The sequence below is a fragment of the Pleurodeles waltl genome, chromosome 6 (assembly GCF_031143425.1).
Source record: "Pleurodeles waltl isolate 20211129_DDA chromosome 6, aPleWal1.hap1.20221129, whole genome shotgun sequence".
Classification (NCBI taxonomy): domain Eukaryota; kingdom Metazoa; phylum Chordata; class Amphibia; order Caudata; family Salamandridae; genus Pleurodeles; species Pleurodeles waltl.
The window spans coordinates 1,063,128,195-1,063,140,814 of NC_090445.1; the positions used below are offsets into that span (position 1 = coordinate 1,063,128,195).

Consider the following 12,620-nt stretch of genomic DNA (forward strand, 5'->3'; position numbering starts at 1 on the left):
TGACAGGTAATATCCTTATAATCCATGGCAGGTGGTACTTTATCCCTTAATTTGGGGGGCTTTGCCAATCAAGTACCAAGCCAGCAGCACACTGCATTGCAGCCATAATCAGCCTTGGGCAAAGGCGTGAGCGGTGCAGAGAAGTGGACTTCTGCCATTCACTGCTTATCATTCCCAGGCAAGGGGTGTGATAGAGAGTAGCTAAACAGATATTTTCTACTGAGAGAAGGTATGTGATATGATCCATCTTAAGTAACTTGATTTATAGCATGCTATTTTCTGCTTGTAATTAGCATAGTGCTTAGAAGTAGTGATAGGGTGTTATGATGCTAGGAACTAATCATGCTAGGTACTAATCATATTAGGAAAATTAATTTTGTTTTCTCTGGCCATGTTGTGCACTGTGCGGTTGCTGTTCATATTTTATGCACTATACTTGGGTTTTTCTTAGCTCTATTTTGAGTGTGTTGTTCATTTACCAAAAAGGGTTTTTAGTTCCACTGTGTCTCTGAATTCATCTAGTGGGACTAATCATGACCAGAAAAAAAACGCCTTCACAGTATTGGTCGGTGCAGTGTGTATAGGTTGCAGTCAAAATGGATTTTTAATTTGTATTGGTGCATTGAACTGAGTCCTTGCACCAGAAGGTTAGAGATCTGACCGCTGCAGCTCTGGGAGTGAGGGTCAGACTGTGCCAGTATGAGATACTTTACTGATTAGCGAAAAAAGCCCAGTGACCAGATATTACATATCGACTACTCATATTTGAGATCAGTAAATTAACTTAATCCTAGATTAAAGTTAGACTCAACTGCGTCTCAGTATTTTATAGCTATAACTCAACCCACGAGCTCCCTATCTAACTGAGTTGATTCTTGTAAGAGCCAATCCTTGTTTAGTTTATCCCCGAGTCACTGCTAGTGGTAATTTGTTTATGCCGCACACCTCATTTACTACCTGTGATAAGAACCCATTTGTGTGTGCACAATGTCTTGTTAGTTATTGGGGGAGCCCATTGCTGTCTGTCATGTCTCTGATAGTCTCCCTGTGGTCAGAGTTAATGTACCACATACCAGATTCCTTACTCACTGCAAGGGTCAGAGGCAAATGCTGGGTGCACACTACAATGATATTGAGAGTGAAAGGCCAATGGGGGGTGACCTTGAGAGCCTATTTTTTTCTACCTTGTCCATGCCTTTCCAATTGTGGTGAGAACTCCTTGACTTGCAGGACCTTGTTAGGCCCTATTTCTACGTGCCCCTGTATGTGTCCCGTATGACAAACTAGGGTCCATTGCAGTGGACCCTGTTCCAGATTCCCTTTGGTGAAATGCCCATTGCTGTGCATTGATTATTTGATTATTCTGATTATTTGAACAAATGGTTGTGTTCCTTTCTTCCTCTCTGCCTGCTTTTGATAATTGCCTATTTCGATATATCCTACCCCTGACCCAGTAAGGACAATTGGTCTGATGCATGTCTTTTACATGCTACCACTTTCCCCCTTTCTTGTTTTGGTGAAGGCCTTTGTGTCGACTCCTTGGTTGTGAGAGCTCGCTGGTGTGTGCCTTGGCCGTGGCTTACTGTCTTTCATAGACCATTGTTCTGCACCCTCTCCTTCACACTCTGCCTTTGAGAACCATTTGGCATGTGGCTTTTCTCTGAAAGTCTATTGGTTTGAATCATCTCTCATCTACTAAAGTACATATGAAGTGACCCCTCTAGTTGTTTCCTTTTTGTGATTTACTGCCTGTAGGAGACCATTGGTAACCGCTATGTCCATGACTAAGGGTCTGATTAAAGATTTGGCGTACAGGTACTCTGGCACAATGGTGACGGATATTCCATCCCCCAAAATATAAATCCCATAGGAAATAATGTGATTTATATTTCGACGGACAAGATGTCTGTCACCCTTGTGACAGAGTAATTCATCTGCCAAAATCTAAATTAGGCCCAAAGTTAATTTAGTAAGAACACCTTCATATTTAACCTGTGAATTACCCTGTAATGAAAGCCTATTGTTTAGGAAGGGACAACACAACAGATATTTTTTTAACATTTGTACTTATATGAAAGAATAGTCCACAAAGAAAAAACTCATGTTTTCCATTTAGAAGAAGCAACCTCCCTTTCTACTCAATAATAACCCTTTCAAGACTAGGGGAAAATACGATGGAAGTAGACGGGAGGTGGGGAAAGGAGAAGAAGGAAGACAAGAAGATAAAAATGAAAGTGCCAAAAACATAATAAAAATGTTGCAATTTAAAACATAGGGCCTGATTTAGAGTTTGGCGGAGGGGGTTACTTGGTCACAACGTGACGGATATCCTGTCCACCATATTACGATCACATTTTAGCTTATAGAGACTGTAATACTGTGGACGGGATATCCGTTGCGTTTGTGACGGAATAACCTGTCCGTCAAACCCTAAATCAGGCCCAAAGTCACTCTCTCATACTGTATGCTGTGTAAAGCATAATCAAGCAGCTTCATTTCGGCATTCTGGAGAGAACTTTTAAAGCAGTCATTACCCAGTGACTCTTTCCAGGTTGTATCAGTAACACTGTTCAGATAGGATTTAGTAGCCTTCACATTAGTGGAAATCAACTGTTTTTGGCCATTTGTAATTCTATCACTGGGCTCTACGCTAAAGTTGACAAGCCTATGGCAACAAATTCATGTTAAACTTCTGAGGGCTTCTGCCTCTTAGATTGTGGTGGAGAAAAACATCTGCTTGCCCCCTAGGTATACTCTAAGTAGTCTTACAGAGAAGCTGACTGCTTCACGATGGATCACATAGTAAAGAATAACTTTGTGTCTCCGTAATAGGCCTCATATTGAGATTCTGATCAAAAGACCCCCTAATCAGTGTGGACACGGACAATCTCTTAATTGCAAATGTGTGGCAGAGTATCTTTGTATTTACATTTCAATATGTTTCTCAATAAGAGTTGAGACAAAACCTAAAACCCTTAAGTATGTTGCTCTTCTTTACATGTCCAGCACACCAATTATGTGCTCTATTTGAAGTATCCTTCCAGTCAATATATGCCCAAAGTTCACTAATCCTCAGTTCTCCATGCCAGGTTCTTTTGAACTGAACTTCACTTTGCACATCCTGATTTGCAGCACCTCCACAGTTGCCTCCATGCCTGACATTCTTAACTTCAACTTTTCCATCCTATCCATGATTGCTGTGACAGCTTGCTCCTCCTTCCCGAGTTGTCAGTTAATGCCACCAAGGACTGACAGTATCTCTTCCTGGCCTTTAAGCAGTTCAGATGTTGCCACATTATTTCCGCACCCCGTTCATTGATCCTGCTTAGAATGAGGGGTGAAAAAAGTGTCCCGTTCTCATGTTTAGATTGTATTCCTGCCATTCTCCTTGAGTCACTGACATTCGCCTACGCTCAGCAAACCTCCTCCACAACCCCCTCCGTAGGACTTGCAGTGGTGGGCCCCGTTGCCTTGTAAGTATGCTATTTGAACTCACCTCTTCCTCCTGATACCCGCGAACCAAAGGCCAGTGAAATCCAGGGAGGCTCCATTCATACAAGTTCACTCCTCGAATACCATCAAGAAACACTGTGGGGGTGATTCTAACTTCGGCGGGCGGCGGAGGCCGCCCGCCGAAGTTCCCCCACCAAAATACCGCTCCGCGGTCGAAAGACCGCTGAGGGTATTTTGGGATTTGCCCTGGGCTGGCGGGCGGCCGCCAAAAGGCCGCCCGCCAGCCCAGGACAAATCAACCTTCCCACTAAGATGCCGGCTCAGAATTGAGCCGGCGGAGTGGGAAGGTGCGACGGGTGCAGTTGCACCCGTCGCGTATTTCAGTGTCTGCTAGGCAGACACTGAAATACTTTGTGGGGCCCTCTTACGGGGGCCCCTGCCGTGCCCATGCCATTGGCATGGGCATGGCAGGGGCCCCCAGGGGCCCCGCGGCACCCCCTACCGCCATCCTGTTCCTGGTGGGCGAACCGCCAGGAACAGGATGGCGGTAGGGGGTGTCAGAATCCCCCATGGCGGCGCAGCAAGCTGCGCCGCCATGGGGGATTCTAAGGGCAGCGGTAAACCGGCGGGAGACCGCCGGTTTACCCTTTCTGACCGCGGCCAAACCGCCGCGGTCAGAATGCCCTGCGGGGCACCGCCGGTCTGTCGGCGGTGCTCCCGCCGACCGCCGGGGTTAGAATGAGGGCCTGTATCTTTTATGTTTAGCTGAAGCCTAACCCGTGCTGTTTTACGCAAGTGAATTTGACTCACATTGTAAGACTAGATGTGCAAAGCAAATGAACCAGAAATGGCCATCCACTCCGTCCAATAAAGACCCCTCAAAAACCCAAGAAGGTGGTCAAAGAGTGTCTATGCAAATATGTGCATGTCAGTTCCTCTTTGCCTTCAGTGGATAATCTCATTGTTATTTTTCGAGCTAACAATGTTCTATAGCATGTACTAGTGTTAATAGCTGTGGATTACAGTGTGTTCATTTGTGCCTTTATTCTATTCCTGGAAATCCATACCAATGTGTGTTTGATTTTCTGGAACTACACCATGTACATCTTCGCTCACTGCTGTAAATTAGCTTTTCTTTTACCAACGAAGGGAGTCCTGGACTATTCATCCAATAAGCATTAACTCACTTTTTATGGCCCTCTTAAGAAAAGCGTTTAGGCCCATGCTTACCAAAGTTTGGTGCAAGGGTGTCACAAAACCTAAATGAGATTTATCAAGCTACACAAGGCCACCTTGTGGGACCCTTAGAGGCTTAATAGATCTAGATTAATGCAAGGCAGCGCAAATCGTTGCCTTGCATTACTCTTTGGCAGGGAGGCATGCCATGGGTGGAGCATTGGTGTTCCCAGATCTACCCATGGATTCTGACACATTCCCAGATTTACCAACATTGGTACACCCTGTGTAATAAGGTAAAATATCTTTAATTCTCCTCGTTGTTTCCACTTTCTAAGTATGCTGCAATCTGCAGCACACTTAGAGGAAAATGCATCGATGAGGTTTGTTTTTGTGCAGAACGGTGCCCTTCCTACCCAAAAACAATCCTGCCTACAAGGGAGACACCCTTGCACAACAGTGCAAGGGTCCCTGCATTGGCGCTAGGCAGCTAAAAGTGTACCAGTGCTAGGAAAGGACAGAAATGTATCACGTAATGGTAAATACAGTGCATTTCTGCCCTATCACGCAGTTCAGCGCAGCAGTGTAGCTTGCTGTGTTGTGTTGCATGATTTTTTTATAAATATGGGCCTTAGCATGTATCCATGGCCCATGATGAGGTCACTGATGCCTTTCACAATACCACATTTTTAGGTCAATGGTATGTACCCTGCTCCTAGGTTTTACGTTTTAATCAGGTTATTTATGTGTACTGTACAGTCCCAAGGCAGCCAAAGATGTCCTGTAGTTGTCATATATGCTAAATACTTTTGGTTTTGAACAAGCCAGTGTTGGAAGAGAACTACAAACTGACAGTATTCTGTGATCCTAGGAAGAGGACCGATACAGGCAGATGCTAAGTCGAAGTGACAGTGAGAACATTGCCAGCAACTACTTCAAACCCAAAAGAGCGAGCCAGATTCTCAGCGCCGACCATATGAGGAAATCTGGTAAGATTATTCAGTGGGTTAATTTATCTGCTAGAGTGAGATTTTTGCAAGTGGCAGGTCACAGAAACACATCTTGTCAGTTTGTCTGAGCCTTACAATTTCCATGGTTGACAAAATAATAGTATTACAGTTGGCAATAATAATGTCTGTTGATTTAAGCACTACTGAAATGTGGTAACCAGCATGTATAAAAATAAGGGATATAGGAATTTCCAACATATTGTAGGAAAGATAATCAACTTGCAGGGGCATGACAGGAAACAGAAAGGTTTTGCACTTACAACAATCCCAGTGTCATTTAGTAGACCTACAATTAAGGTTACAGAGTCATTACAGGAAGTGGGAGGTAAAGGTGAAGAAATTACAAAATTTGTTACACATCTAAAAAAAATATATAGACCTGTCAAACTGCATAATTTCTTGTTGAGCATGCTCACCAGAATGCTTTGTGTAATTACATCAAAACAACTGTGTAGCAGTAGTCAGTAATTATGAATAGACTATGGTGGCTTCATAAAATATAAATTAGTTTGAGTTTGGAATCTAGGACAGTGGTTTCCAACCTTTTGACTTCTGTGGGCCCCCACTTTATCAGTACTGGAACTCGGGGACCCCTACTGAATGATTAATGTTAATGTTATTACAATTTCTAAGCAGTCACAAACCCCCTGAGGAGGCTTTGCGGACCCCCAGGAGTCCCCGGGCCACAGGTTGGGAACCACTGGTCTAGGATATATCCTCCAGTGTGATCTATGCAGCCCTGTGTGCTGTAATCAAATAGTTTGTCTTTAGTGCTGTTTTGAATGTGTGTAGTGAGGAACAGGTGAGGTGGTTTATAGCTGTACCTAGTGTGGTGTGATGAGAATGTTCAATCTGAAAAAGGCACCAGGACATTAGGAAGAAAGGCCCATCGGGATTGGGAAGAGAGGGTGCTTTCAGAATTAGCAGGATACAGTTTGAGCAAGGTATATAGACGCCACACTATAGACTCATGTGGGCGCTAAGATAGGAAACCTTTACAGGCACATGTTCTGAACCTAAAATCAGTCAGTTGAATGTTTGAAGTTTGAGATGATGGGTTTACAGTAGAGAGAAAGTAAACTATATCATCATAAAGTTAGATCTAATAATTAGGAAAAACAAAGAAAGGAACTCTGAAATGTTCTCATATGTATCGTTTAGAATTTAAGGAAAGTGGGGAAAGAGGCTGTTGCAGTAGTCCAGATTGCCCAGGACGATAACAGTGATCAAGGTTTTTATTGTCTGAAATGTGAAATGAGTATGGATTTAACAGCTGTTAATAAAGTGAAAATGTCCAACAGTAGCGGCTGTGATAACTGAGATGGAAATATGCTTGTGCACGTCAAAGTGCAAAAACAAGGTTTCTGGTCACATGTGCAGAGAATATACTGTCAAGAGTGAAACAGTGCAGTGGATGAAGGGAAGCCCAAGACCTATGCTTTAGCAGTGTTCATCATGAAGTAGTTTATAGCCATCAGATGGCAGTGAGGCCATCAGTGTAATTTGCTGGTGGTCGTGTCGAATTGTGGTTTTCAAGGAGATGATTTTAGTGTCATCAAGCAAACAAGAGAAGATGACTATCATGGTCTATAATGATACACGGATTATGGGAGAAGAAATTTCTCTTTTCTTTTCTTTGGAGAAGGCCTCTTTAAGGAAAGTCTGCATGCCAGTAATTTCAATACAAACTTGCATCACCTCTACTTGTTTGTTAGCAAGTCACTGCAATGCTGTCAGGTGCATAATCGCATGACCTCGATTTGCGGTAAGAAGGGATTACTGGAGGCATATTGCATATTCAGGCATTTGCACGGAAGGAAGCACAATGGATCCGTGGTGTGCACGCTTGTAGGATGAGAAGAGAATCGTTGTTTATGCCTTACACAAGGCCATTATAAGCATTAGAATAAGACTACTGGAAGAAAGGAGGGGGAGCCAAGCAAAGTCTCACTCAAGGAGTAACTCTGTGGCCTAGCAGAGATGGGGTCGGTCACTTACGTTCCAATAAAGAAACAAGCTTTGCCCAATTTCTTTTCAGACCAAATTCAGGGATGAGAGATCACAGGGCTCAGAGTGTAGAAAGAAGAACTCTGTCAGTACAGTAGAGCTCGTGAGGAGAAACTCTAGTGGGTATATTTGAATCTTCCCAGGTGTCTGTAGAAAACAAGACAGCTGAGCCTACGCACCTGAGAACTATCAAGACATAAAGAAAAGGACTTATCCTACAAGATATTTCACACAAGCAGTGAACCGTACAACTACAGCACATTAGTCAACTTGGGGTGATCTGTCCATCAATGCTCTAGAATTCAAGCAGATCATAAAAATGGCCTACTCTTTGGAAGACAGGTGGGTTGTGTACACTTCTTTGCAGAACGCATATCGCCTGAGATGAGAAAGACTTCGAACCCAAGGATAGAATTGTGATTAAACAGAGGAAGTAGACACCCAGCTACTATGACAGAAATGCAACTACTTGGAATACATTGATGAAGGCTTTGGATTGGTGCGAAGCAAGTATTAACAACTGTAGTACGCTTATCAGCAAGTACAGCGTGAGGACTGTACAGACCATCTTACCGGTATCCCTACTTTCAAATAAGGAAATATTTTATGTGACACCTGATCACCACAGATCACTCAACTCGTTTTGACAGGTACTTTATCCTACTCAGATTCACGTTGGAGATTGACACTAAGGTGTGGAAAAAACACAGACAATTTGTCAAAGCAGTTTCATAGGGCAACTGTTTGTGCGCATATTACAAAATATTGTCAACAATATTTCACATGTCAGCTTAAGAACAGAGGCAAAGTAATACAATGTCCCTTTACAATTGAGCCTACCGACTGCCCACCATTCCATTCGTCAGGGTGGGTATTAAAGGACCACCCTGGCCTTCTGATAGATGCTTCAAGTACATAATGCTCATTGGAGAATATGCCCACAGAAACTTGTAGTTTTTCACACAAAGGGGGTCATTCTGAACATGGAGGAAACAACCGCTGTGTTCATGCTGGCGGTCAGAACACTGACCGCCAGCGACCCCGGAACCCTGCCAGCCACATTATGAACTTTTCTCACAGGAAGGCTCAGCCGGGACATTGACAGCGGCTCGCCTCTGTGCGGCAGGTGCAGTTGCACCTGTCGCGCAGATCACTGCCTGAAAATCGGGCAATGACCTGCACGACAGGGCTCTGCACCGGGGCCCCTGCACTGCCCATGCAAAGAGCAGTGCAGGGGCACTCCCTCCGCCAGCCTTTTCCTGGCGGGATATCCCCCCGGTAAAAGGCTGGCGGGAAATGAAAAATTATCCGCAGGGTAGTGCCGCTACCCTGGCGGATGGTGTTTCATCCCGCCGCCAGGCTGCCTGATGGCGGGAGCCTGGCGGTGGGTGACGGCTGCCGCTGGCGGCCTCCTCCATGTTTATTATATGGCGGGCCGAACCGTCATGATCATAATGAGGGCCAAAGTTCCCCTACAAATCTGACCTTTTGTACCCCGTTTTTGTGGAGTTGGAGTACCAAAGCAGATTATCTGCAACCAAACGATGAATCTTATATCTAAACATTTGCATTAAGTATGATACCCTTTGCAGTTTCGTGTTTATACCCACATTTCTGTATGCAGTGCTGTTGTCTGGATTGCTAAGAGTGAATGATGTAATAGAATATTGGTGTGCGGTGTGGACTGGCGCTAGCAGATAGAGACAGTTGGAAGTGGGCTGGAGCCCTTACAGGACCTACCTGCTGTAGCTGTAACCTAAGGGCCTAACATGAAACTTCCTACCTAAGGCTCCAGACTCTTGTATGAAGACCCTGCCACACCTTTCTACAAACTAAACAGTGGAAAATGTCTGTGTAATATTAACAAATGTATGGAAACTATCAAACAAATGCTTAGAAAAAGACGATTGTCCACAAGGTAAAGACTGTTGCTAGGTACTACCCTCAATCATCCACTGGATTCAGTCCTTTAGAGCTGATGGCACGACTTCTTTGCACTCTTTCTGAGGCACACCAAGTGCAAATGCTGATACAGTCACTGAAGTCCAATACTGGTGCAAACATTGAGGGATCAGATGCGATTGAGCCCCACTCAGTCTAAATCAGACATATAGTCAGAATAATTCCAGAATAATGTTCCCTCAGTAAGCTAAGTTGATAACAATTAAAGTTCATTTATTCCATGAGGTGATTTCATCCATGTAAAAGTATCCAGTCGAGATGCCATTCAAGTTTGAAAATATATTCTTCCTGTCCTGAAAATCTTATTATTCCAAGAGATCACAATCCATTAAATGATTTATTAAACAGCCAACACGTTTCAACGCTGTTGGGTCTTTTTTCAAACAGTAAGCATACATATATCTCCACTTGAGAAAACTAAGGTTACAGGGACGTTATAGTTAGGTTCTGATTTTACTCATACAAAACCTTAGAAATTCAACAGTTGGAGTTACTTGAAGTAACTATAGCTTGTTCCCTAAGGTAACTATAACGCACCCCCCCATGCAAAAAATAATTCTTCATTAATTTGACTGCTGATGCTTCATTGATATTTTTAATGACGTTAAAAAAGTTGCCATGATTGCTGTAATATCTGGGGTAATTAGCAGTGGCAAGGGCTCAAGTTATACTTACTTTAGGGCGCGAGTTATAGTTACTTGAAATAACTTTAACTATAACTGCTGAATATCTAAGGTTTTATACAAGTAAATTCAGAACCTATAACATCCCTGTAACCTTTGTTTTTTTCAGTGAAATTCTTTTTTTTTTTTTTACGTAAAGTAATTTTAATTACTATAGAATAATTCAACCACCGCTGCGCACAGCCTTTGGCTGTGCACGGTGGGGATTGCCAGCAGGGCGGGGCCCAGAAGCCAACCTCTTATAACCACCCACCCTTGCTGCACATGGCCTGCAGCCAGGCCCTGCCACCAACCCCCTAAAATCACCCAACTCCACGCGCAGCTGAAGCGTTTGTGTCTCTGGGTGTGTGAATAGGTGTGAAAGGGCGTCTCCAGGTGTGAGAGTGTCTGTCTGGATGTCAGAGTGGGTGTGTAAGGGTCTGAGGTGTTCTGTGAGTGAACGTGTGATGGTCTGAGTGGGTGTGACTGGGTGCGCCAGTGTTTGAGTGGGTCTGTGAGTTGCTGCATAAGGGTCTGTGTGGTTGTGAGTGGGAGAAAGAAACTGAAAGAGAGAAATTGAGAGAGACAGAAAGAGACTGAGCGGGAGGCTTTGGTGAATGATATAATTTTAATGAGATATTTGTGGACAAACAAAAGAAAAATGTATTTGTCAATTGAAAAGAGTGAGATCACCTTTCAGTACGCACCTTAAAAATAACCACAGACTCACCTTGACAGGAACTCTCGACCTCCAGTGTGAGGGTCTGAGACCTTAACCACTAGATTAGAAGTGACTGCTTATTGTGCTTTCTCCAGACCTACCTATGATATTCAACCAACAGATTTTGATGAGAAAAAGACTTCAATGTTCCATTACTCGAACTGTTTAACAGTCAAAACACTCGAAAATAAACAGACATGGTTCATGAGATACCAGGATTTGAACCTTTAGTCTACTGAGTGACAGTCCAAGAGCTTTACCAGTAGTCCAGAAGTGACTCTGTTTGGCTGTGTATTGAAACTTTAACCATAACATTCAAATCAAAAATCATGCTAGTGTGACACTTTCAAGTCTTTGTATGGAGATACCATTTCAATAACAATCTCTCTCTCTCTCTCTCTCTAAGTGTGTCCTGCTGAGGTTTAATTTCTGTGAAATGAGCCTCTTGGTCAGAATGGAAGCTCACCTGCTCCTTTATCCAACAAGAGTCCACAGTTTGCACAAAATATCTACCCCGCTGGAGCACTTTCTACTGGTTAGTTAAAAAGTGCTACCTTGACCTCCCTTGGGAAAAACAATGTTTTAATGTGTGGGAGGCCCTTCGGCCTCCCCAAGACCCCCGGGGACCACCACCTCCCCAGGGCATAGAGAGAACTGTATGCGGGGCCACATGGTCCACCGCAGCACCTGGGACTACCACTTCCACTGAGGCTAAAATAAAAGAATGAAGGTGGTCTGTTGACGTCCCCCGGCCCCACGGACCGCCACTTCCCCAGGGTAAATGCAGCATTGAAGGGGGGGGCTCTCAGCCCCCCTCATGAAGCTATACATGGCCCTGGGGACTGCCACCCCGAGGGCTGGCTCCTGTTACGTCCTGTGGTGCCCAGCTCCCAGGACATAGCTGTTTGCTTTTGCTTGGTGGGAGCTGACAGCTCCCACCAAGCAAAAGCAAACATATCTGTTTCCCTGAATGGTATGTGTGCAGGAACAAAGATGAAAACATTGCTCCCGCAAGCAGGAGCTGCTCTTTCAAGCAGCTCCCTGATTGCGGGAGCAATGCTGACTCTTGCGGGATGTGGGGAGCTGGCTAGGACTGCAGGGGCTCTCAGGCTCCCCCGCGGCCCTGTTACTCTCTCTCTGGGATGGGAGCATGAGTTATAGTTCCCTTAGGCCGCAAGTTATAGTTACTTGAAATACATCTAACTATAGCTGCTGAATTTCTGTGGTTTTGTGCGAATAAATTTAGAACCTAACTATAACATCCCTGTAACCTTTGTTTTTTTGAGTGAATATATATATTGCCAGTCGAAGGCTCCGGCCGAAACACGTTTCGATTTTGTCTGGAGAGCACTTTGCACTTTGTACTTCACATGAAATAAGAAAATAAGAAAATAAATTACCTTTCGAGTTGATGGGTGGTGCCTACGTCATTCCTGCTTTGAAAAGCTGGTAAATATTACCTCTTGGATGCTGTGTAATGATTTATGTTTAAGTATATGGGGGTCATTACAACATTCGCGGTAAAAGCCGCTTACCGCCGTGCAGAAGACCGCCAACACACTGCCGCGGAATTCCACCACAGCTATTATGACCCACATATCGGAATCCGCCGAAATTCAGACACCCACA

At 44.2% G+C, this 12,620-nt stretch overlaps 1 protein-coding gene across 2 annotated transcripts in view; it reads left to right on the plus strand.

Moving 5' to 3' along the window:
* Positions 1–12,620, plus strand: part of KIF17 (kinesin family member 17) — a 360,746-nt gene that overhangs the window by 296,440 nt on the left and 51,686 nt on the right. For both annotated transcript variants that reach the window (XM_069240033.1, XM_069240034.1), the window contains exon 13: positions 5,501–5,618. In XM_069240033.1, the coding sequence (XP_069096134.1) occupies positions 5,501–5,618 (118 nt within the window). The remainder of the gene's footprint in view (positions 1–5,500; positions 5,619–12,620) is intronic.